The sequence below is a fragment of the Micropterus dolomieu genome, linkage group LG16, assembly GCF_021292245.1.
Source record: "Micropterus dolomieu isolate WLL.071019.BEF.003 ecotype Adirondacks linkage group LG16, ASM2129224v1, whole genome shotgun sequence".
Lineage (NCBI taxonomy): Eukaryota > Metazoa > Chordata > Actinopteri > Centrarchiformes > Centrarchidae > Micropterus > Micropterus dolomieu.
The window spans coordinates 6,284,491-6,307,309 of NC_060165.1; the positions used below are offsets into that span (position 1 = coordinate 6,284,491).

General features: G+C 40.0%; 1 protein-coding gene and 2 long non-coding RNA genes across 4 annotated transcripts in view; all 3 read left to right on the plus strand.

Moving 5' to 3' along the window:
* LOC123984856 overlaps window positions 1-22,819 on the plus strand; it is a 73,681-nt gene that overhangs the window by 49,977 nt on the left and 885 nt on the right. The window lies entirely within an intron of this gene.
* pik3cg (phosphatidylinositol-4,5-bisphosphate 3-kinase, catalytic subunit gamma) lies at window positions 680-17,390 on the plus strand. Of its 2 annotated transcripts, none has more exons than XM_046072040.1 (24): window positions 680-1,006; window positions 2,100-2,319; window positions 2,424-2,595; window positions 2,680-2,942; window positions 3,507-3,593; window positions 3,681-3,781; window positions 3,956-4,125; window positions 4,246-4,433; window positions 5,812-5,919; window positions 8,943-9,030; window positions 9,120-9,549; window positions 9,669-9,767; window positions 9,862-9,997; window positions 11,994-12,059; window positions 12,230-12,373; window positions 12,500-12,581; window positions 13,163-13,266; window positions 13,409-13,555; window positions 13,655-13,745; window positions 13,851-13,981; window positions 14,627-14,738; window positions 14,973-15,130; window positions 15,412-15,493; window positions 15,616-17,390. In XM_046072040.1, the coding sequence occupies exons 2-24, from the start codon at window positions 2,107-2,109 to the stop codon at window positions 15,813-15,815; spliced, it is 3,372 nt and encodes a 1,123-aa protein (XP_045927996.1). In that variant the 5' UTR covers window positions 680-1,006; window positions 2,100-2,106; the 3' UTR covers window positions 15,816-17,390. The 2 variants fall into 2 exon arrangements, with proteins under 2 accessions (XP_045927996.1, XP_045927997.1); XM_046072041.1 differs by having other exon boundaries at window positions 2,104-2,319.
* On the plus strand, window positions 19,730-20,746 carry LOC123984855. The gene is made up of 2 exons (XR_006828542.1): window positions 19,730-19,987; window positions 20,084-20,746. It is a non-coding gene; the product is annotated as an uncharacterized LOC123984855 (long non-coding RNA).

A 22,819-nucleotide genomic window follows, 5' to 3' on the forward strand; every position in this document is an offset into this window, starting at 1 on the left:
CCAGTACCCCTTTAAGACATTGTTATATCAGTTTGTACAAGTCATTATTAGTGTGATTATTACAAATATCAAGAGTAACATCAAGTGTTATTTAGTTATTGACTGAACCGTTTTCTGGTGGATCATGCTCGTTTTCTGGTGGATCATGCTCTGTGTTCGTCTTGGTACTGGTGGAGCTGAAAGTTGACATAACGTAGAATCGTGAGTGTTAACTGCCCTCTAACGGTCACAGTGAGGAACTGCATCAAGGCAGGATACATCAAGTTATCTACGATTACACAGCAACACTTCCGGTAAATACTTTCAAAATAAATCCGCAAAAAAGAACAACAAAATAAATTCCAATAAATAAAAGTGAAGCAACTTGAAATAGATTATTATACTGTAATGATGATTGTTTTCTAGTGGTCAGAGAGTACAAATTTACATTCTTAAATTGAATATTTATTATTATTATTATTATTATTATTATTACTATTATGTATCGACAAGAGTGACAACTCTAGGGCAGTGGAAACTATGTTTAGATGAGACCAAAAACACTACTTTTTGTTTTTTATGATTATGAATTAGATCAGATATTTGAACATCTCCATCCTTTCCTTTACATCATTTTTGAAAACTATCAAACGTAAATATACCTTCAGGTTTGTATGTCTGCTATCGACCCTTCACTCACTCATCGTCAACCGCTTATCCCAGCTGGCATTGGGCGAGAGTGCTGTTCACTCTTCATAAGTTAGCTGTTCACTCTTCATAAGTTAGTCATTAAGAGCTGTCGTAGGTGCTGGATTTTGAGGAAAAACGCCGGAAGTCTTGTTGTGGCTAGAAGAAATTAGCCTGCGACTTGACAACCTTCCTGAGTAGAAGCGCCTCATTTCCTTAATGTAGAGTTTGCCTACAAAGTTAAAAAGTATTCTTACTCTGGTTTGAGGTCTCTTCATGTAGCATAAATGCCGAAACTTTCGCCCAAAGCTCCGGGTTTCGTTGCCGTCCGCGTTCATTGGTGAGTCATTTAAAAGGCTTTTTGTTTGTGTTTTACAAAATTGACGCCTCTCCTTCCGATTATTATGGCAGCTGAACCGTTACATTCTCCGCAGACCCAGTTCCGCTATGGTTGCTTTGAAAGTTGTTATTTTCTCCTCACAGCTTTGTCACTGTCAGTTTTTAATTGCTTATATCGATTAAAATGTTTAAGACCGTCAAAACAGCATACACTTTGTGCAGTTATAGTCACATCCATGCTGTGTCGAGTTTTGCTTCCTGCTTTTAAAAACTTCCTCTGCTGATGTGAAAGAAGCAGAAGGGAAACCCCAGCCATTTAACCCTGCGACTCAGCTTCAGTCAGTATTTTAAAATATACTTTGAAATGGCTGTCACCGTGTCATCTTTTTGTTGTAGCACAATTTACAAGGGAAATGACAAAAAATGTTTTATTGTATTGTCATAGTTGTTTTAGATAAATAATAATAAGAACGCAGTCCTTTATGTGGGAAGGTTCTCCAATGGAGGCAGCCTCAGTCAATATAATGACCTTTTTAGCTAATTCCATGTTATATTAGAAATGTGGTCAACTTGCCAAAAAAACCCCAAACATTGTACTGTTATAATACAAAATCCCATTAGGCCTCAATGTCAGTTTGTGTAAAGCAGTGTGTTGTTTAATTCATGTTTGCCAGTAGTCAAACATTATATTGACTGCCAAACACACTATCACAGTCCATGTACTTATTGCACTTTATTCATTTGGAAGCAGAAGGAGTCAATATTTTGTCTTTTGCAGTTTTATAGTCATTACATTTACATATGTCCCTTCCTAGGACATCCAATTACATAAACAAGACTTTCAGAAAGCAGCTTCCTTACAAATGGAAGTACTGATAGTAAAATGAATAGAATGATAGCCTAGATGGGCAGGCTGATAGATCAGTGATGATAGATCAGCTGGTATTATAATTTAAATCTCTCTATCAATATCAGTTCTTCTGTTGGGAAATTATTTGCATTCTTTGATTAATCTGTATCTAAAGGGAGATGTATACAGGATCCCAGCATAAGAGTGCTCAATCGGTTTCTGTCTGTCTCTCGTCCCCCACAAGCTAGGCGATGGACGGGAAGCAGATCCAGGTGAGTGACGAAGAGCCCAAAGTCCTGCGAGAAGAGAACCGACGGAGGAGAAGAAAGAAGGCCATCTCCTCATCCTCCTGCACCGCCATGGATCAGATCACCGTTGAGTTTGTCCTGCCCACCGTGGCGCGGAGCGGAAACAGCCCCGACACTCTGCTGCTGGAGGTGGCTGGGAACTGGACTGTGGAACAGGTCACCTAAGATACTGATTTGTTGTCACCACTGGAGATTATTTGTTATGGGCGTAGAAGTGGTACTCATAGATTCTATTCTCTTCTATATTTCCGGTCTCCCAGGTGAAAGCTCAGGTGTGGTTGAAGGCGGTGACTTTAAACCTCTGCCCTGACTTCTACCAGAGGTTTTCTCCGGACCACTGCATCCTGCTCTACCAGAAGAAAGGCAACGTGTGTGAGATCTACGACAAGCACCAGGTCTTCCAGACGCTGGACTGCATTCGTTACTGGAGAGGTACCAACCGGTGCCAAAATGTGGAATCCCAAGCGGGGTTATTCTGTTACGATGATGTAAAAGACGTGTGTTGTGTTTTTAAAGCCCTCAAGAAAGATGTGGGGCGGATCCAGCTGGTCCCCCGTCCGCAGCCCTCAGACGAGTCCCTGCAGTACCAGCGCTATCTCAACTACCTAATTGGCTACGACGTGACCGATGTCAGCAACGTGCACGACGATGAGCTGGAGTTCACCCGCAGGAAGCTGCTGACGCCGCGACGCATCGAGCTGTCCGACCGCGATCCAAAACTCTACTCCATGGACCCCTGGTTGACCCGCAAGCCCCTGCCTGACCACCTGCTCAGCAAGGTGTGTGTGTGTGTTTGTTGATTGAGGCAACTGCAGCTAAACCTCACACAGATAGCACAGCTCAAATCTCATCTCAGTTTTCTTGCGATTGTGAGAGCTGTGTGTGTGTTCATTAAGTTTTTCAAACATGCCACTGAAGTGTGCGAGTCGCATGAGGAAGCCAGTAATAATATGAGGGGGAAGGTTCATGCCCTTCCTACTTGAAGAAGACTCAAATGTCACATCCTTAACATGATCTTCCCATGTGAGACAATCAAGCGCTTTTAACTTTGGCAGTTACAGTACATCTGTCATTATATTCTTTGTGACTTTGTGACTGATCTAAATCCTTGGCATGAGCAAATCTGAAGTGGCCCCTCTGTATCTTTATATGCATTGTATATGTGCTAATATGAGGGTTAGCTTTCAGTTTTCTAGCTATTGCATTATAAATCATGATCAAAACCTTATTATTAGTAGTAATGTGCATTAATTACTTTACTTACTTACTTATTCACTGACTGATGTGTTTCTTTATTGTCTTTTCCTTCACTCTTCTCACCTTTCATTCCTTCCTCCTTCCAGATCACTAACAGTCACATCCTGGTGGTGATCCACAGCAGCACGGCCAGCCAGACCATCAAGGTCTCCATCGATGACACGCCAGCGCAGGTAGACAAGCGAAGTGAAGACATGTCATTGTGTTTGCTTTGGTTTCTTTTAATGTACCATTTTTGGACAATTTTCCAACTTGTTCAGGTGTTGGCGAGCTTTTTCACCAAGACAGCCAATAAGAGAGTTTTGCTGGGCATCCCTGACCACTTGTGCGAGGCAGACTTTGTGTTACGTGTGTGTGGAAGGTACAGTATGTCAGATGCTAAAATCAGCAATCACTTCGCAGCTAGTTTGCATTGAAAAGTAAAGTAGTCATTTGCTGGATTATATTATAATATCATAATTATTTAAAGCAGATAATCAATAATATCTCATGTTTTACAATTTAAAAGTGAGCGTCTCAGCGTGTGTGCACACAGGGAGGAGTACCTGTACGGGGAGAAACCACTGCAGAACTTCAACTGGATCCGCCAGTGTCTGAAGAACGGGGAGGAAATCCACTTGGTTCTGGAGACGCCACCTGATCCCGACCTGGATCTGGTCCAGAAGGAGGACTGGGCACAAGTGGATGACTGCACCGGAGTCGCAGGTAACAAGTTAAATTAAGGGAAGTGTATTGTGTTGTTTGTGTGTGTGTATGATGGTGTGTCAATTCCATTTTATTGAGATTTCAATGGTAATGGTTATCCTCCTAATGTTTCTCTGTCAGGTACCCATGAACAGTTGACCATCGATGAGAAGGACCATGAACGAGTGTTCACCATCTCTATGTGGGACTGTAACAGGAAGTTCAGGGTGAAGGTGCTGGGAATTGACATCCCATCCCTCCCCAAAATCCCAGAGTTTATTGTTTTCATAGAAGCCAGCATCTTTCACGGCCAACAGCTTTTAGCCCAGGTAATCACACAAAAGAAAATAATCTGATGATGGCAGCTACATTGATTTTAGGGCAGCTAATAGTCGTCAATGGCATGATTTCATCTTCAACAACACAAAACAGAATGGCAAGAAGCTCCCCGTTCCATTATTATTATTATTATAATTATGTATTATTTATAAACACATTTTCGATGAATGGTTGTGGTCAGTGCTGACCTCGGTGACAAATACATTGCGTTTCTTTTAAATGCTTCACAATAAAAGCCTCCTATTGTTTTGCCTGCTTTTAATGTGATCTCTCTGATACGGAAAGTGAACGGTGAGTGTGGCAGATATCAGTGAGATAAAATTTAAAACAGTGATGTTAGAATCCTGCAGGAGAAAGAAGAGAATATGTAAATACATTGAATGGATATTGTTGAAAGAATGGTGAACAGAAATTGTATCAGAGGCAGGTTTGATTTGATGAAAATCCTAAGGCTTAATGCTGTTGTTTCTAGACAATACCCCCTCCAGGCAAACATATTTTACCTGGAGATGGCTGATTGATGCCCTATGATGTAGTTGTCAGATGGATATCCGTATTCTACAAACGCAGTAGATATTAAAAACAATTAAATTCCCTTCATGGCAAATTAATTACATTTACACTATAGCAGGCTTAACAAATCTGTGAAATGGACGTTATGGAAGTCCTCTATGCAAAAAGAAAATGGCTTCTAGTAATCAACTAGCTTACTGATTTTTAAACAAAACTCTCTCTCACTCTACCTCTAACAAGGAGAATCAAAAAAGAAAAAGAAGATGTTTTTATAGGTGGAACACAGGAAAAACTCATACTATCTTCTATACATGGTAAAACCAAGAGGCTCATACAAGACATTGGTTAAGGCTCGACCCATCTACGTCAAGTATGATTCACATTATAGGATAGATACAATTGCTTAACAAGCCGGTTTTTAGCAAGTTATAATTATTTTTGATCATGCATAAGGCACACAGGTCAGAAGGCTTTGACTTTCCCAGTGGAGAATAACACGGTTGAGTGTTGGCTGTGGACATTGCTGCTGCTCTCAGCAAGAGGTGCAAATTGTCTGAGATGGAACCAGAGTTCTTGTTTAGTTCTTGTTTAATTCTCATACTTTTGTGCACCTCTTTCATATTTTAATTATCATCCTTTATGCGTATCAGAGTTCAGTGGGGCTTCAAGGGGGTGAGGCTCGGCCATATTTCCTGAAGCTGGATCTCTCAACAGTAACTTTAAAGTAGATACAGCCAATCAGAACTGAAACACAACTATGTCAGTTGTATGATGGTTTTGTAACCAACAATTTCAGGAACAATTTCAGGAAGCACTTACAGACAGCAGAGTTTGACCCTGCCTTTACTCTCTTAGGAGAGGACGTCCTCTAAAAACTTCAATGAAGAAGTGCTGTGGAACTGCTGGTTGGAGTTTAACATTAAGATCAAGGACCTGCCTAAAGGAGCACGCCTTAACCTCCAGGTAAACATTCATTTATTTAATGCTTTTACTTTTGCTTTTATTACCCATATTTCTATTTAAATGAGAGTTGGCAGAGTTAGGTGCATAAATATTACCAATCTTTGACCTTCTATTGTGACATCCAGTATAACTCATCTACCTTCTTCGTGTGGGACAAATTTGCTCAATTGTCTTTTTCTTGAGAAACCCATGGCAACTATTCTCTTGGGTTTTGCAGCTTCGTCATCATTAAGATGAGTTTTTATATCAGCCTTTTGTTTAAAGTATCAAAATCAATATCAATTTTATATATATAGCACACTTAAAATGTGCCTCACAGGTTAAAAATGCTATAATAAAACAGTACCTACACAGTAAAAGTACAGCAATAAAACATAACATACAGTGTATGATATATAGTGATATTAAAATTGCCAGGGATAATAACTGACTTAACTTGAAGGAAATGCCAAAGAAAAGAGATGTGGTTTTAACAGTGATTTAAAGCGTTGGGGCGGTTCTGATATGGACTGGCAGGTTGTTCCACAGGTTAGGGGCAGCTACACTAAAGGCTCGATCGCCTCTGGTTTTAAGTCTGCTTTTGGGTACATCCAGGAGGAGATTGGTGGATCTCAGCACTCTAGCTGGAGTGTGAACGTGAAGAAGCTCTGTTAAGTAAAGCGGAGCCAATCCATTAAGGCATTTAAAATCTTATTGATTTCATTTAAAATTTAAAAGTAAGATTTTAAAATCAATCCTGTAATGAACAGGAAGCCAGTGGAGGGAGCGCAACACAGGTGTGATGTGGTCCCTCTTCTTCTTTCCTGTCAGGAGGCGGGTAGCAGCATTTTGGACTAACTGCAGGCGTTGAATGGATGACTTGCCTAAGCCCACATACAAGGAGTTACAGACGAGTAGTCAAGATGGGAAGTTATAAAGGCATTAATCACCCTCTCCAAATCTTTAGGAGGGACACAGGCCTTTACCTTGGCTGTAGTTCTACCGAAGGAGCAGCATCTCACAGTGGCAGATATCTGTTTATCAAATTTAAATACACAACACCAAGACTCCTCACAGTTGAGTGATTATTTGAACTTAAAGGGTCAAGAGAATCTACATCAAGCATGTCAGGATGTCCAAACACTATGACCTCCGTCTTGTCTCCATTTAGGATGAGGAAGTTTAGGTTCATCCATGTTTTGATGTCCTTCATACAGTTAAGCAGGGGCTGCAGTGAGCCCTTTGTTTTTACATTCAGGGGCAAATAAATTTGAATATCGTCTGCAAAACAGTGGAAAGAGACCTCGTACTTCTCAAAAATGAAGGCCAGGGGCAGCAAATACAAAGAAAATAAGATGGGGCCTAAGACAGAACCTTGAGGGACACCACATGTAAATGGGGCTGTCTCAGAGGTGGACAGAGAAAATCCTATCTGTTAGGTTGGATCAAAACCACTTAAGTGCCGTAACCTTAAATTCCCACACAGTTTTCCAACTGTGACAAGAGGATTGAGTGGTCAACAGTATCAAAGGCAGCAGTGAGGTCTAAGAGCACTAGGACAGCAGAGACTCCTGAATCAACAGTTAAAATCAAGTCATTAAAACTCTTAAAAGTGCCATTTCAGTGCTGTGATTGGGTTTGAAACCAGACTGGAACTTTTCATAAACATTATGATTAATTAAAAATGTTTACAGCTGGGTAAAAACTACTTTCTCCAGGGCTTTAGATAAGAAAGACAGTTTAGAGATGGGCCTGAAGTTAGAGAGAACAGAGAGGTCGAGATTTTCCTTTTTTAACAGGGGCTGCACAACAGCATGTTTATAGGCGGACAGAACATAACCCGAGACAAGACAGGTATTTATCAATGACAAAATACATGGTCCAATGGTGTCAAAGACTTCCCTAATCAGACGAGAGGGAATGCTGTCTGAGGGACAATTTGTGGGCCGCAGATGATGGACCGCCTCAGATAGGGAGGAGATTGATATGGGCTCAAACTGATCAAGGCAACATAGCAGGAACAGAGGGATCATGGTCAGAGGATGTGGTTACAGAATATCGAAGGCCAAAAATCTTTTCAACAAAGAGTTTTAGAAAAGAGTCACAGAGGTCTAATGTAGGTATAGTAGGAGCAGAGTTATGTGGAGTTTCAAAGAGTTTCTTTGTAAGGGTGTTAACATATTAAAAAGAACCTGAGGCCTGTGATAGTTGTTGGAGACCAGGTTAGAAATAAAATGAGATTTTGCAGATTTTACAGCTCTCTGATAGTCAGACAGATATTGCTGTAGGATGTCATATGATACTCTGAGTTTATCTTTCTTCCACCTTCTCTCAGCTTGATGACATGCACTTCTAAGGGCATGTGTGTCCCTTTTCATGTGTTGAGTTGATGAAGATTTAAGAAGTCTTTAACCATAGGTTGGCTTTCAAAGCATACATGTAAATGCTCTGTATAGCACCTTTCTAGTCTTTTTGACCACTCCACACACACCAAAAATGATAAAATAGTCGTGATTTAACGTAACGTATACCTGCTATAAAATCAGCAAACTCCTGCATAAAATCCTTGTTGAATTTTGGTGGACGATAGTAAGTGAGGGTTTTTTTCTTGACATTATGGCACCCTGATGTACTCAATGACTCCATTTTAAACAACCCAATAATATTCTACCAATGTATTACTTACTCAACAGCCATAAATACAAAATATCCCATTATCATAGTTACCCTCCTCTGCTGATAGATGAATTTGGATAAACAGGATTCCAAATAATATACAGTAGCTCTATCTGTATGAGACACCTAGGGTAACAAACAAAAGCAAAAAAAAAAACTTAGGAGCACGCTGCAACAGCAGCCTACTACTGTACTACTTTCTACCATCAGACCTTCCGTAGCATATGTAGTTCCCTTTGCTGCACCTCCTTGGCCAGCCAGCTCCTTTGTATTCCTTTGTATTTTGATTTCAGGAAAAAGAGTTTCTACATGCTCTGATGTAGTGTAGTTACAAACTGCTACCATTCTGCCCTGTTTGTTCCACCCAGGTGGTCTGTGGGAAGCAGCCCCTAACACCAAACTCCAAGGGGGCTTCAGCCTACCAGGATAATACAGCAGGAACTAGCAGCCATGATGGTAAGGTCTACTAACATTTGGTTTCCTGTTGTTTGATGTTGGAAGTCGTTAGAGAAAGGCTTACATCTGTCTGTCTGTCCATCTTTCAGGAAAGATCAAGAGTCGTCTTCTGTACTATGTCAACCTGCTGCTCATCGACCACCGCTCTCTGCTCCGCCAGGGCGAGTTCATCCTCCACATGTGGAAAATGCCAGAGAAGAGCGATGAGAGCAGCAGCAGCATTAACGCAGACAAGCTCACCTCAGCCACCAACCCAGACAAAGCTTCCGCCATGGCCATTGCCATCTTACTGGACAAGTACTGCTACCCCGTGGTGCTGCCCAAGAGTCGCGACGTGGGCCGGGACTTCGGGGCTGGGAGCGAGGAAGCCGAGGGAGGGGAGCGAGGTCAGAGAGAGATGCCGAACCACCTGAAGAAACAGTTTGAGGCTATCGTGGCTACGGACCCTTTGCATCCACTCAGTCCTGAGGACAAAGAGCTGCTGTGGCACTTCAGGCATGAGTGTATGCGCGACCCCAGGTACTTGTTTTATTCCAAAGAAAGTGGATTACAAAGTGTTATATAATTCCTTTTTTCTTTGCTCTCATTGCTGGATATTTCATTTTGTCACTAATCTCTTCATGCCTCCCTGTCTTCAGGGCCTACCCAAAGCTTCTGGGTTCAGTCAGGTGGGGGAAACAGGAAGATGTTTTGGCAACTCACCGTCTGCTTGAGCGCAGCAGTGCATGGGACAGCAGGTTAGAGGGCTTTTCCACTGCCGCTATATGTATCTGTCCATATCCTCAGTAGGTTCAATGTTCCATCACCTGTCGTCATGTCGTTCCTGTTCAGTGGTCTGGATGTTGGTCTGGCCATGCAGCTGCTGGACTGTCACTACTCAGATGCTCAGGTTCGCTCAATGGCTGTCAGGAAGCTGGAGACTCTGGAAGATGATGATGTGCTGAGATACCTTCTGCAGCTTGTACAGGTGTGTCTTTTCTATCCTTTTCCTTTTCTTTTTTTATGCTTACATGTTAAAGGTGACACAAATGTTGAAAAGTAACACATTTACTAAAATACTTTACTTAAGTCTAGTTTTGAGGTACTTGTATTTCCACTTTCTGCTTTTTCATACTTCTTACTTCATACATTTCAGAGGGAAATATTGTACTTTTTACTCCACTGCATTTATTTGACAGCTGTAGTTACATGATTTTACATGGAAAAGCGTATAGCTTACATCTTATAGACTATGACGCTGCTATTTTAACAGTATAACAAATAATTGACATTAGATTCACCTCAACCAGCTATAGTATTAAAATATTGTTTACATGTTGATGCATCAGTGATTATAAGCCATTAATATCACTCAAAGGAACCATTCAACATGAGTACTTTTACTTTTGGTACTTTAACAGAAATGTCAGACACTTTGGGAAATGCACTTAGGCACTTTCTTACCTAGAGTAATATCACTCACGTCTGTACTCTAAATATGAAGCTAACATGAGAAGGCAGTTAGCTTAGCACGACTGGAAACAGCTGACCAGATAAGAACGCAAAATGTCAAACTATTCCTCTAAATATATTTAGCTGCTAATACATTTGTACTTAAGTAAAATTATGACTGGAGGACTTTCCCTTAACAGAGCATTTTTACTTGAGGTATAACTACTTTTGCTTAAGGAAAACATCTCAATTTCCTGGTGGTATTTTCTGGAAATGTATCTAGTTTATGCAGGATTAATTGTTGTATTCTTTAGTTTTAATGGTGTTTTGTGTGCTGCACTATGTATGGGGCTAATTGTGGGTTTTAAGTGTTCTACTTGTACAAATATCTATTAAAGTCATGTTTTTTCTTGCGATCCTAATCAATCTTCTTCCACTACTGACACATTGTATGTATAACTCGTATTGTCTGAGTATGTGAATAAAAACACACAGTAGCCAATTCACATGACCTCTGACCTCAAGTGATGTTTTGGCCCATTTCAAACGTGTATCTACTGAACACACATCATCACTTGTTACAGGTTATTATCTGTCACTGATCACAGTAACTAAACCAGACTGTCATCATTTTAACCTCACATACAGGTGAGTCAAAATGCATTTCACAGGAGATTTGGCTCATAGAAAAGAAAGGTGAAGAACTTCTAGTAACTCTCCTGTTCCACTTGATTCAGTTGCACTATTTCACACTCACCTCAGCAGATACACACTGCATGTTTGTCTTCTGATGTTGTTTCCATAGTTGACCATGTGGTCAACTTTGCATGAGCCATATGATTTATCAGCTGAGGCCAACAAAGGGCCCTTTGGTCTGATAGGCAAATGACCCTTCCTTTTACAGTATACTGTAGTCCTGGTTTTCTGGGAACTTTTAATGAGATAGCTGTTGCATACCTAATTTACAATATAGAAGCATTTCATTTCAGGACATTGTGTTACTGTAGGCACCAAAGTTGCAGTCAACCCTACTGCATTGCTAGTGTATGCTTTATTCTTATGTCTGACTGTCTGGCTACACCTCTGACCTGCTTCCTTTAGTTAACTTTTTGTTACAGTCTTGTGTGAACACAGTGAGCTCTGTTTTCACTGCACTTCTTGTACTGCCACTGTTCACTCTCTGCCTCATCACACAGTAACCTCTGAACTCAGTCTGTTAAAGGTACCCTGTGAAGTTTTTATATTGTAAACGTCCCTGAGTCCTTGAAACATTTGTAAATGAACTTCCTACCTCATTAATCATTTACAAAGCCTGTTTAGCGATTTGTCTTGAATGTGGCATCAGCTTAAGGTCCTCTTCTTCTGTTCTACTGGCACACATGTTGCTCTACAGGGTGCCCTTATAAATCTTCCTCTCCCATTTGTCAAGTAATGTGTCAAGTAAGTTTTTTTTTCAGATTTCCACTATGTGGTTTGGAGTGTGTACAGACGGTAATTTCCTGTCTGTGTGTTTTGATGTGTGTGTCCTGCAGGCGGTCAAGTTTGAGCCTTACCATGACAGCGCCCTGGTCAGGTTCCTGCTGAAGAGAGCTCTGAGGGTAAGATCTGTTTCTCACACTGTCTTACAATGTTTGCAGTATATTATATGGACTGATGATATAATAACACAGTATTATTGTCTATGGTCATTATAATTGCCATTTACAGCTAATTAAAGATAGTCTTCCCTCTTTTTTCATTCCAAATTCGTTTTGTTTTCCCTCCACAGAGTAAGCGTATAGGTCATTTTCTCTTCTGGTTCCTGCGCAGTGAGATCGCCCAGTCCATGCATTACCAGCAGAGGTATGCTGTCCTGCTGGAGGCCTACCTGAGAGGCTGTGGTGAAGACATGCTACAGGACTTCAGGAAACAGGTGAGCAATAAGTCATGTCTTGTAAACATCTCCTTGAATGAAATGGTGTGTGTAAAAACAACAACAATTCTGAGCTTCAGAAACTGAGTCTTGTGTTGACTGACTTGATAAACTGATGCTCTCCAGGTGGAGATGACTGAGGCTCTGCAGAAAGTCACGCGTGAGACCAAGGTCATGTCTGCTGACAAGTACGACATTACTGCACAAGGTGAGACAGAGAAATTAAACTCTCAGGCCATCCTGCAGCTCTGTTTGTTGAGAAAGCACTTAGACTAACCTGTGATTTCCCATGGTAAAATTGTATATTTTCTAGGTTCTCTTAGGAGTTAAGGAAAAAAGCATGTTTTTAATAAGCACAATATATTTAGAAGCAAAAATTTTAAAGCATTTTATGTGATTATTAACTTTGCATATTCACTTTCAAATTCATATTTCTTAATTGAAGTTAAACATTTAAGGATATACAAAAAAAGCTTCATCCACTACAGCATTTCTTACATGTGCTAATTTTCACTACTGGTGCTGCAGCTTCTAAATTTCACCAAGCACTTTGGTCGATCTCAGACACTAAGCTTTTTGTTTTGGTCTGTACCCCGTCAAACTCTATAATGTGCAAGAAACACGATAAGAACAAAAACTGACATTCACCTATTGCACTGTGTGTAACTGTTCAGTCTATCTTGGTTTAAACATAATTATACAAATATATCTTCAAGAAGTCAAACTAAAGCTCTGTGTGTGTGTGTGTGTATGTGTGTGTGTGTGTGTGTGTGCGCGCGTGCTCGTCAGTGGTGTTTCAGTTGCGTCAGAAGCTGGAGACTCTGCAGTCGTCCGGTCTGCCAGAGAGTTTCAGAGTCCCTTATGATCCTGGACTAAGAGCTGGAGCCCTGCTGGTGAGGGACAAACACATACACACGCACACATACACTGGCAGTGGAGAAAACCATACACACTTAAACCACACTTATAGGTGTGTGCAAGTAGAAAACCAGTTGAAACCAATTTATAACAGCAGTTTTGTGAATGTGCATTCAGATCGAGCAGTGTAAAGTGATGGCATCTAAGAAGAAGCCTCTGTGGCTGCAGTTTAAAAGGGCCGACCCCACCACTCTGTCCAAAGACCCCATCGGCATCATCTTCAAAGACGGTGATGACCTCAGACAGGATATGCTCATCCTGCAGGTGAGTGTGGCAGCGCAGTCTCTTAACACAGAAGACAGCAAATGATTGATGAAAGACTCTTAGAAAGACTCTTTGCACTTTCCTCTTGTGTCCCTTCAGATTCTGCTGATCATGGAGTCGATCTGGGAGACTGAATCACTGGATCTCTGCCTGTTACCATATGGCTGCATCTCCACTGGAAACCGAATAGGTTGGTTGTTCAACTGGACAGATTTGAAAAACAAATGAGTTGAATATTACAGTCATTCTGTAATAGGTACCCCTTCCCTCTGTCTTTATTGATGCATCGCTGTAGGCATGATTGAGATTGTGAAGGACGCCAACACCATTGCTAACATCCAGCAGAGTGTTGTGGGAAGCACCGGCGCTTTTAAAGATGAAATCCTTTATCAGTGGCTCCGGGACAAATGTGTCAGCGAGGACAAGGTACGCATCACAGCCATCTCAGTCTCATGAGAGATTTAGCATACCAGAAAACATGCAAATTATTATTTGGTTATTATATGGACTGTATCAAGATTCTTTGACTAGAAACAGTAATAAGTATTCCCCACTGCACCACATTTATGTATATATTAATAAACATTCTTTGGTTATCATCTCAATTGCTTCTATGAATCTATGCTTGATTGCTCTTCCTCAACATTCGGATGTGTGTTTCAGTGAACTGAGGATCAAATACAGTTTCGGAACAGCAAAATTCAATTTCATAATATTACATCCACCTTTAAGTATATTGGAATTCAGTTCCAAACTATATAGTATAAAAGAGTATAAAATACTCATTTTCAAATTATGCTATTCAGATTAGGTTTTTCAATGCGTATTGGCACAAACAGTCTCCTTTATCCTGAAGAACTAAATTTGTTCTGCATGGGTTGTTACCAAGCTCTATTTTAACATACAAGCATTTGTCTATTTTATGTTTTTAGAATTTCACCATGAAAAATATAAATATAGGCTTTTTAATTTAGCCACAAGAGTGCCTTAGATCTTTTTTTATATCAAATATTCAAGGCATGAAAAAATTGTTAGCAGGGTGTTGTATTGCATGTTTTTCTCTCTCTGTAGTTCCAGCAGGCTGTGGAGAGGTTTCTGTATTCCTGTGGTGGCTACTGTGTGGCTACATACGTCCTGGGTATTGGGGATCGCCACAATGACAACATTATGATCACTGAATCTGGTAATGATGTCTTTTGTCTGTATTTTTATCTCACTGAAGCAAAGAGTGAAAAACAATATATAAAATGATGCTTGTGAAATATTGCAGCATAAAAAGTCACTATTTTAAAAATCTTGTCCAACAAGTTATTATTAATTACTATCTACAGTTAATGAAACACATCCTATGTGGCCAGATGGCTCAGTATAAACCTGAAGAAGAAGCTGAAAACAAATCTCCTTTGTGTTTCTGCAGGGAACCTCTTCCACATCGACTTTGGTCACATCCTGGGGAATTATAAGAGTTTCATGGGAATCAGCAAGGAGTGGGTTCCCTTTGTGCTCACTCCGGACTTCCTGTATGTCATGGGAACATCAGGAAAGAAAAGTAGCCCCCACTTCCAGAAATTCCAGGTGCAGAAAATGGGATTATTTTCAGCTAAATAAACTGAACATACTACACGTCCTACACATACGTTCGCAAGATGCACAAACATCCATCCACCCTTATTTAAACATTAAATAGGTCAGAAAGACCATCATAGGTCATCAATAAGACATATATTTGCCAAAATCAACTACTGACCAAGTTAGATTTTAAGAAACAATCAGCTGAGCAAAAAAAAGGCTTTTAGCTTCATATACTCAGCATTTATTTGTCTGTATGTATTATACATCCTTTATCTCTGTCTCAGGACGTGTGTGTGAAGGCTTACCTTGCCCTTCGGCACCACACCAACCTCCTCATCATCCTGTTCTCCATGATGCTGATGACCGGTATGACTTCCTTTCTTATAAAACCCAAAGTTCTTTTAATGATAAAACAACAGATATATAAACTGATGGATACCCAAACATCTCTCTGAAAAGTGAGACTCTTATTTTTTGGCCATTAACAGGCATGCCCCAGCTGACTAGTAAGGAGGATATTGAGTACATTCGTGAGGCGCTGACCGTCGGTCGCACTGAGGACGAGGCACAGCGCCACCTGCTGGACCAGATAGAGATCTGCCGGGAAAAGGGCTGGATGGTTCAGATCAACTGGTTTGTTCATCTGGTGCTGGGGATCAAGCAGGGTGTGGAGAAACGGTCCACTTAGGACTCTGTATAAAAAAGAATCAGATTTAAATGTTTTACTTTACGGCCTTTTTGCTTTTTATTTGATGTAAATAAGAGTCTTACAAGAAGGTTCCAACAGAAAAGTCTACTACACTCTGCAAGAGTGAAAAGTTATCGTGAGGATTTTAACCTGTGACACTGTATATATGTACCGAGTGCCCAAGTGCAAAATTCAATTGAAATTATTATTAAATTAATTCTATTCTGTGGTGAGGAGTGACACAGCTTTGACCAAGTCAAACATCCACATCAAACTCTAAATAACATGTATTTTTTTTTTTTTTTTTTTTGCCTTACAATCATCTTCATACAAGTCTTTGCCTACTAACAGAGTTACCTCTCATTTCCACATATTTTAATTTCTCCCGATTCAAGACTCTTCTATCTGCTTAACCATCTGAAACAATTAATGATAGATTTTAGTTAAATAAGTACAAAAGACCTTTTGAAAATAAAAACCAAACCAAGTAAGGAATTGGATCTCTGCACTCTGTTGTCATTGTTTTCAAAGTTAAACTACTTCCTGTTTCAAGTTGTCTCACTCAAGTCTTTTCCTGCTGAGGAAACATGTTTCTCTCACATTTCCTTCACATTGTTTGTGTTGGGAAGGTACATGTCACACTGAAGGAGAGCTGTTCTGTCCCTCCATTCTAAGAGGAGCTATTAGATTGTTGGTCAAAATGTTTAATCTACTAAACATTTGTTTTTATTGAAGAAAATGCAAGGAATCATCGAATTAGTTCAATTCTCCTGGTAAGAGGTTGAAAATAATGTAATATTAATATGTTCAATGTTTTTATTTTTTATATTTTTGGCCATCTTTTTATTTGCATTGATTGTGAAGGACTCTTAGATGTTTTGAAAAACTTGGTGCTCGTAAAATTTAAATTCCAGAGATATGTTTTAAAAGTAAAACTAATTATGCTAATTTTTGACTACATTCTGCACATCTGTGGCATTGGAATGCTACAGTGGCCTGTTTGGTGACATTTAGCACATGCTGGTCAGTGCTGTAGTCACTTCTTGTGCTGGAACCTATATTTTTTTTTGTCTACTGCCTTTTGATTTGGACTGTTTTATTTACATCATCAAGACAGTGAGAAGTGAAAAAAAAAAACTGTAAACCATCACTCAATTTTAAAATTTCTTATGTGATCTACACCCATACTTTGACTGAAAGCAACAAGTTCAAATAGTTCAATTCACATAGTTTTTTCATAAATCCTGACAAATAGATGAGACTACAGCAAGTTAAGAGACAAGGAAAAACATTTTATTACATAGATTATATTATAGTATTGGCCATTACAGATTGGGGATGAATGGGAATAGAATCAGATTTTTTGTTACAACTCACAAGTTACTTTCCAGTAATAACAGCTACAATAAGAATCAGCAGTTTGAAAATCAGTATTGTTTTTAAAGCTTCAATAAAAACACGTTGAAAGCCAACTGTAAATGCTTTCAATTATTGATCCTGGAAATGAAATAACTGGAACATGGTAACATTTCTATGTCATGGGAATGAGAATATTAAAGTTTTGTACTATAAATACTTTTTTTGCATCTCTTTCATAAGTCAGACTTACTGCTTGTTTGCACTTCATGGATCCAATAATATACAACCCCCTCTCTCATCTCTTCCATCTTTACATGCTTGTTCTCCATAAAGAAGGCTTATTCTGATCCTCAGCCAGATGCAATTCAAAGCGCTTTTAAAATATCAACCGTGATAATTGACTTTAACCACAAGATGGAGCAACACCACAGCCTCTTCCCAGAGTTACACGTTTCAGCACAGACACCATATGTCGAGCGTTCTCATCCTATTCTCTCCTTCTTTGCTTCTGCCCTAATTTTCCTCCTTTTCCCCTCACAGTTCCCCTCTTCATTCCTGTAAGTTTCCCATTCACCTCTTCATCTCTCTCCCTCGCCTCTCACTCTTTTCCTGCAGTATTTCAACATTAAAGTATGAGTGGGTGTGAGTGTACTACGTGAGGAACAAGCCTTTCATGTCACTCTGTTGTGGTTGCTAACGGCTCTATATGTTCTGATGTACAGGGTGTCGAGGGTCTAAATGGATTAGAAAGATAATCCTCCTCATTCCCCACAGCTTGAAGCTCTTTATACACTGTTACTCTGCTAATGGTAGGCTTTTTTAGGATGCCTATGAACTGTGTAGGGGCTTATCCAGGAGGTGATGGGAATGAAGTGTGAATGATTGCAGAACCTTTCTTCCCTGTGTTCCCTGTTTCTCATAAAATCATAATTTTTATAGATGCATTTGTTTTTGTGTTTGTTTGTTTTTTTTTTTTTTACAAATCCTGCCTTTGAGTGCCAACCATAAATAAAAAAGTATCTTCAAGAAATCTGATTATTGGAATAATGACAAAAGGCAGCTTTATTTTTATACCCGCCAGAAGTCCATTTTGAATTTTCTTCCACTGACCCATGGGTTGCGCAAGCTAGTGGAAAAAAACTTCACATCAAATAAGGTCCATTTTTCAGTTAATATTTTCAGTTTTACAACCAAATCACTGAGCACTATGGTCTGTGCCACTACTTAGTGTCTTTACTGTAAATACACTGAAATAAATTATAAATGCAACACTTTTGTTTTTGTGGCCACACCTGTGCAATACCCCTGCTGTCTGATCAGCCTGTGAGGTGGATGGATTATCTCGGCAAAGGAGAAGTGCTCACTAACACAGATTTTGACAGATTTGTGAACAATATTTGAGAGAAATAGGTCTTTTGTGTACATAGAGAAAGTTTTAGATATTTGAGTTCAGCTCATGATGAAGGGGGCCAAAAACAAAAGTGTTGCGTTTTTTGTTCAGTGTATGACCATTTTCATGCTAGTCAACCATGGGAAGTGTTTTCTGTATTCTTTCAGGATGAAAAATTCTATCCTGAATAAACAGTCTGAATCACAGCCTACATCTTACTGGAAGTTATCTATTTGCAGTTAGCGATAATCCTATGGGAGCATAACGCCCAGCTATTGCTTGCCTTAAAGCTAATCTCTGTTAAGTTTGACTGATAGTTGGGGGCAGCAATGTGCCTGCAAAGGCAATGAAAACAACTGCAAGCTAGCAAACACTAAAAACATGCACAATTTGAAATATTGAAAAAACAGATTACAAATGTTTTAGGAGGTAAGCATAATTTTAGTTAAAGAAAAATGTACTTGTAAACAAAACAAGAAAACTCCACGTTTAAACTGTCAAATGACTGTGGGCTAAATGATCTGTCTGTAAAAGCACAACTTTTGGGGCTCATTTGTTTTTACTTTGACATGATTTATGGCATGACATTGCATTTTCAATATCATCCCCCAGGATTTAGTTTTTGTCAGCATGTAAAAGCCTTTAAAATAGCATTTAGACCATTGTGATTAGCACACCAAATTGATTTGTTTTTGATGCAACATACAGTATATTAAGTTGTTTACAGGGTGGTCCCAAATGTAGGACTCATATGTAAAGTGATGTTCCAGGGGGTTCTTTCAAAAGACTTGCAGGGATGAGATGGAATGGAGGGGTTGGATGGCTGGCATTGGCAGGGGGTTGAGGAGCGAGTGGTGGAGGCCTAATCAGGCTTGAATAGTACGAGGGTAACAGACAAGGCAGGAAAGCAGAAAAGCAGTGATCATAAAGCAGAAAGGAAAGCACCAACAATAAATCACAGAAATCTAGAGAAAACTGGGAGCTGGACAACCACTGTAGCAGAGGCAATGATCTGGCAACGAGTGGGAGCTGAGCCAGGATGGATGTACAGCTGAGGTGATGGGCTGACAGACTGCAGGTGTGTGTAGGCTGAGAGATGACAGGCAGACAGGTGTGCAGGAGGAGCTGAGCCAGGAACCAGGAGGGGGAGGGGAGACCACGCCCACTCACAAACATGTATACAGACCGACAGGGGAGCACCGGGACCTCAGGGAAGGGGAAAACACCAGACAACACTGGAGGCCTGGCCATGACAACATACCTTGCTTGCACTGACAAACAATCTGAGATTTGTCATATATTACAAAACCTGAAAATCCAGGCTGCTGGTAAATTACCAAAGAAGAAATCACAGATTGCTGCCAACGTTGAAAATCACTTTATGATCATTGATACAAAAATATTTTTGCAAGCTTTTGAAATGGTGAGTGACTGACTTTCAAGAAGCAAAATTTTTTTCAGGTGCAGTGTAACTTTTATGGAATAAATCGATTCGCTCTCTTTTTTTTTTTACCTCTAGGTCTTCTCCAGGAAGACATGAACCAGATCAGACGACTGGGGAAATCACCACCTGTGTGTGTGTGTGTGTGTGTGTGCGTGCTCACATGTTCTGTATCCGTGAATGTGTGTGCTGCTGTACTTCTGTCTCAGTGAAGATTAAACTGAGTTTTTGATCTTCATGGTGAGGTCATCTAGCCTGTCCTCACCTCTCAAAGGGAGTATTTTAAGGTCAGGACTTGGGTTGAGGTTAATTAGAGTTAATTGATTGGCTACATATGGAGCTATGGGTTCAGGTGCAAGTTGACAGTCTTCTCTGGTGTCTTCACAGCCTATGCTTTGATACCCATACTGAGAATACTGACCACACTTATTCCAAAGAACTTTTCGTACTTTCTCTTAGAGCTTGCTTACTGAAGAGTCATGTTGGCGTTTGACAAGGTTGTAAAATGAGATGCAGTGTCTAGTTCCCTTTATGCTACAAAGCAAGCGTTGTATACAAAAATTAAATACAGCAATGCTATTTTGCATGGTGCAGTGCTGAGGGTGAATTTAAGAGTCTCACAGCTTGGGGGAAGAAGCTGCTCTGTAGTCTGGTGGTACCAACAAAATGATTTTGAAACTGGTATTTTAAGGTAAAATTACTACAGAATGTTGTTTTTAACTGAATCTGTATTAATCAAAATGTGAAAAACAGCAGCTCTCATTGTATGTTGAGTCACAACTTATAAACAGGAGTAAGTCCTTCATTTTTTAGGAAAAATGAGAGTCTTGTGATTGAGGCCAGTTGTAAAATGTGCGTCAGTAGAGCTGGACTGGGCTTCTAAAAATGTAAAGTGAGTTACAATACGGCAGATGTGTACGAGCCAGAAATAATCCTGCTTTGAACTCAATGTCAACATCACACTCTGAAATTGATGTCCTCATTTCTCATAATATTGAAGTTAGATGATGCCTACAAGTCAGCTTTTCTAACAGGGTGCCCTGGTAGCTCACCCGGTATGTAGCTCAGTTCTTACTGCTGTGGCCTGGGTTCGAATCTGGCCTGTGCCCTTTGCTGCACGTCATCCCCTCTCTCTCCCCTGCCTTTCCTGTGTCTCTCTCTACATCCCTATAAGGGAATTCAATGCAAAAAACATTTGAGAAGCCCTAGATAGGAAAGCTACATGACCACAGAGCAGCCTGTATTTCGAACATGACCTTTTAGCAGTTCCCTCGATTACAACACCTAGCAGTTTAATAATACAGCCTTTAATATTTAACACCCTGAACATATCTGTACCCACTGTAACTGGAGACTGAACGTGGAGGCGTGTTTGGGTATGTGCGTGTGTGTGGGGCCTGCCCGTCAGTGTGCCACATCAGATACCCTTACTGACAGAATACGAGGGCGCATGGGAGTGCATGTTGATGTGTGTGCATGATTGTGTGTGTGCAACCTGACTCTGCCTCTCACACTATCTGTATTTAGCATCAGTTACCATCAGGTAAAACAATTAGTCACTGAGGAGGTTAGCCAAGCAATTAGACTGGGAGGAAGTAGAATGTGCAATGCCCAACCCTGCGGCAAGTGTGGTCATTTACTTCATTAATTACGTACCTTAAACTGGTAGAAAATCAAGAAGCTGTCTAATATCTTGGTGTAGAAGTCAGATGGAGAAAATCAAATAAATGTCACTTTAACTTCAAGAAAATAATCTTTATGCTAAATGCTGAATGTTATTCTGCAGCACTTTTCATGAGTACATTATGTCCTGTGTTCTTGGCTAGGAAGGCAAGGAAACTACAACACATTTATAACACAAACTCATTCAAAGTCCTTTCAATTAAAATTTGAGATAACAAGAAAGAAAAACAGCATAAAAATGTTTTCATGAGAAATCTTCTGGAAGTTAATTCCAGATCAGCAGCTTCAGCATGTTTGGATTTAAAGGTACCCTGTGGAGTTACATTTTACAAGTAACACTGAAAATATTTTTTAAAGAAAAAATTTTTAAATAAAGAAATGAGGGAAAACACACATTATCAGGGATTTCTCCCGCTCTGAAACCCTGTGTGGGGTCCGCCTTATGTTCCCTAAGGCCTATGTTCCCTCTTTGGAAACCGCCATATTTCCTCTCAACCATAAAATTCCTCAGCATTATGTTCACTCAAAAAAAAAATAAATAAATAAAATTTGTAAAAGACCCTGTGTTCTCTAAACTCTATGTTCCCTCAAACACATTTTCAAATTTGGATGTTCAATCAAAGATATTTTGAACTTGGAAAAGACCCTACTTTTCCTCAGGCCTATGTTATCTAAATATTATGTTCCCTTACCCCTATAATCCCTCAACGCTCACGCAACCCTATTGTCCCTCAGCCCTATAATCTCTCAACCCTATAATCCCTCAAATACATTTTCATATTATATATTTGGACAATACATTCCCTCAGCCATATGTTCCCTAAACCCTATGTTCCCTCAGCCCTATGCTCTCTCAGCCCTGTTATCCCTGAGCCCTATGTTCTCTCTGCCCTATAATCCCTCAACCCTATAATCCCTAAACCCTATGATCCTGCAACGCTATAGTCACTCAGCCCTATGTTCCCTCAAATACATTTTTAAATTTGGAAAAGACCATACATTCCCTCAGCCCAACTGTATGTTCCCTAAATCCTATGTTACAGTAGCCCAAAAATCCCTGAACCCTATGTTCCCTCACATATATTATCAAATTTGGAAAAGGCCCTGTGTTCCCTCATTGTTAGAAACAGC

Excerpts from the sequence above, each read along its gene's own strand:
- pik3cg (XM_046072040.1), top strand. The coding sequence starts at position 2,107 with ATGGACGGGAAGCAGATCCAGGTGAGTGACGAAGAGCCCAAAGTCCTG. Across the intron at positions 9,031-9,119 it reads AGGAACTAGCAGCCATGATG|GAAAGATCAAGAGTCGTCTT; the intron begins GTAAGGTCTACT and ends TCCATCTTTCAG. Across the intron at positions 9,998-11,993 it reads ACCTTCTGCAGCTTGTACAG|GCGGTCAAGTTTGAGCCTTA; the intron begins GTGTGTCTTTTC and ends TGTGTCCTGCAG.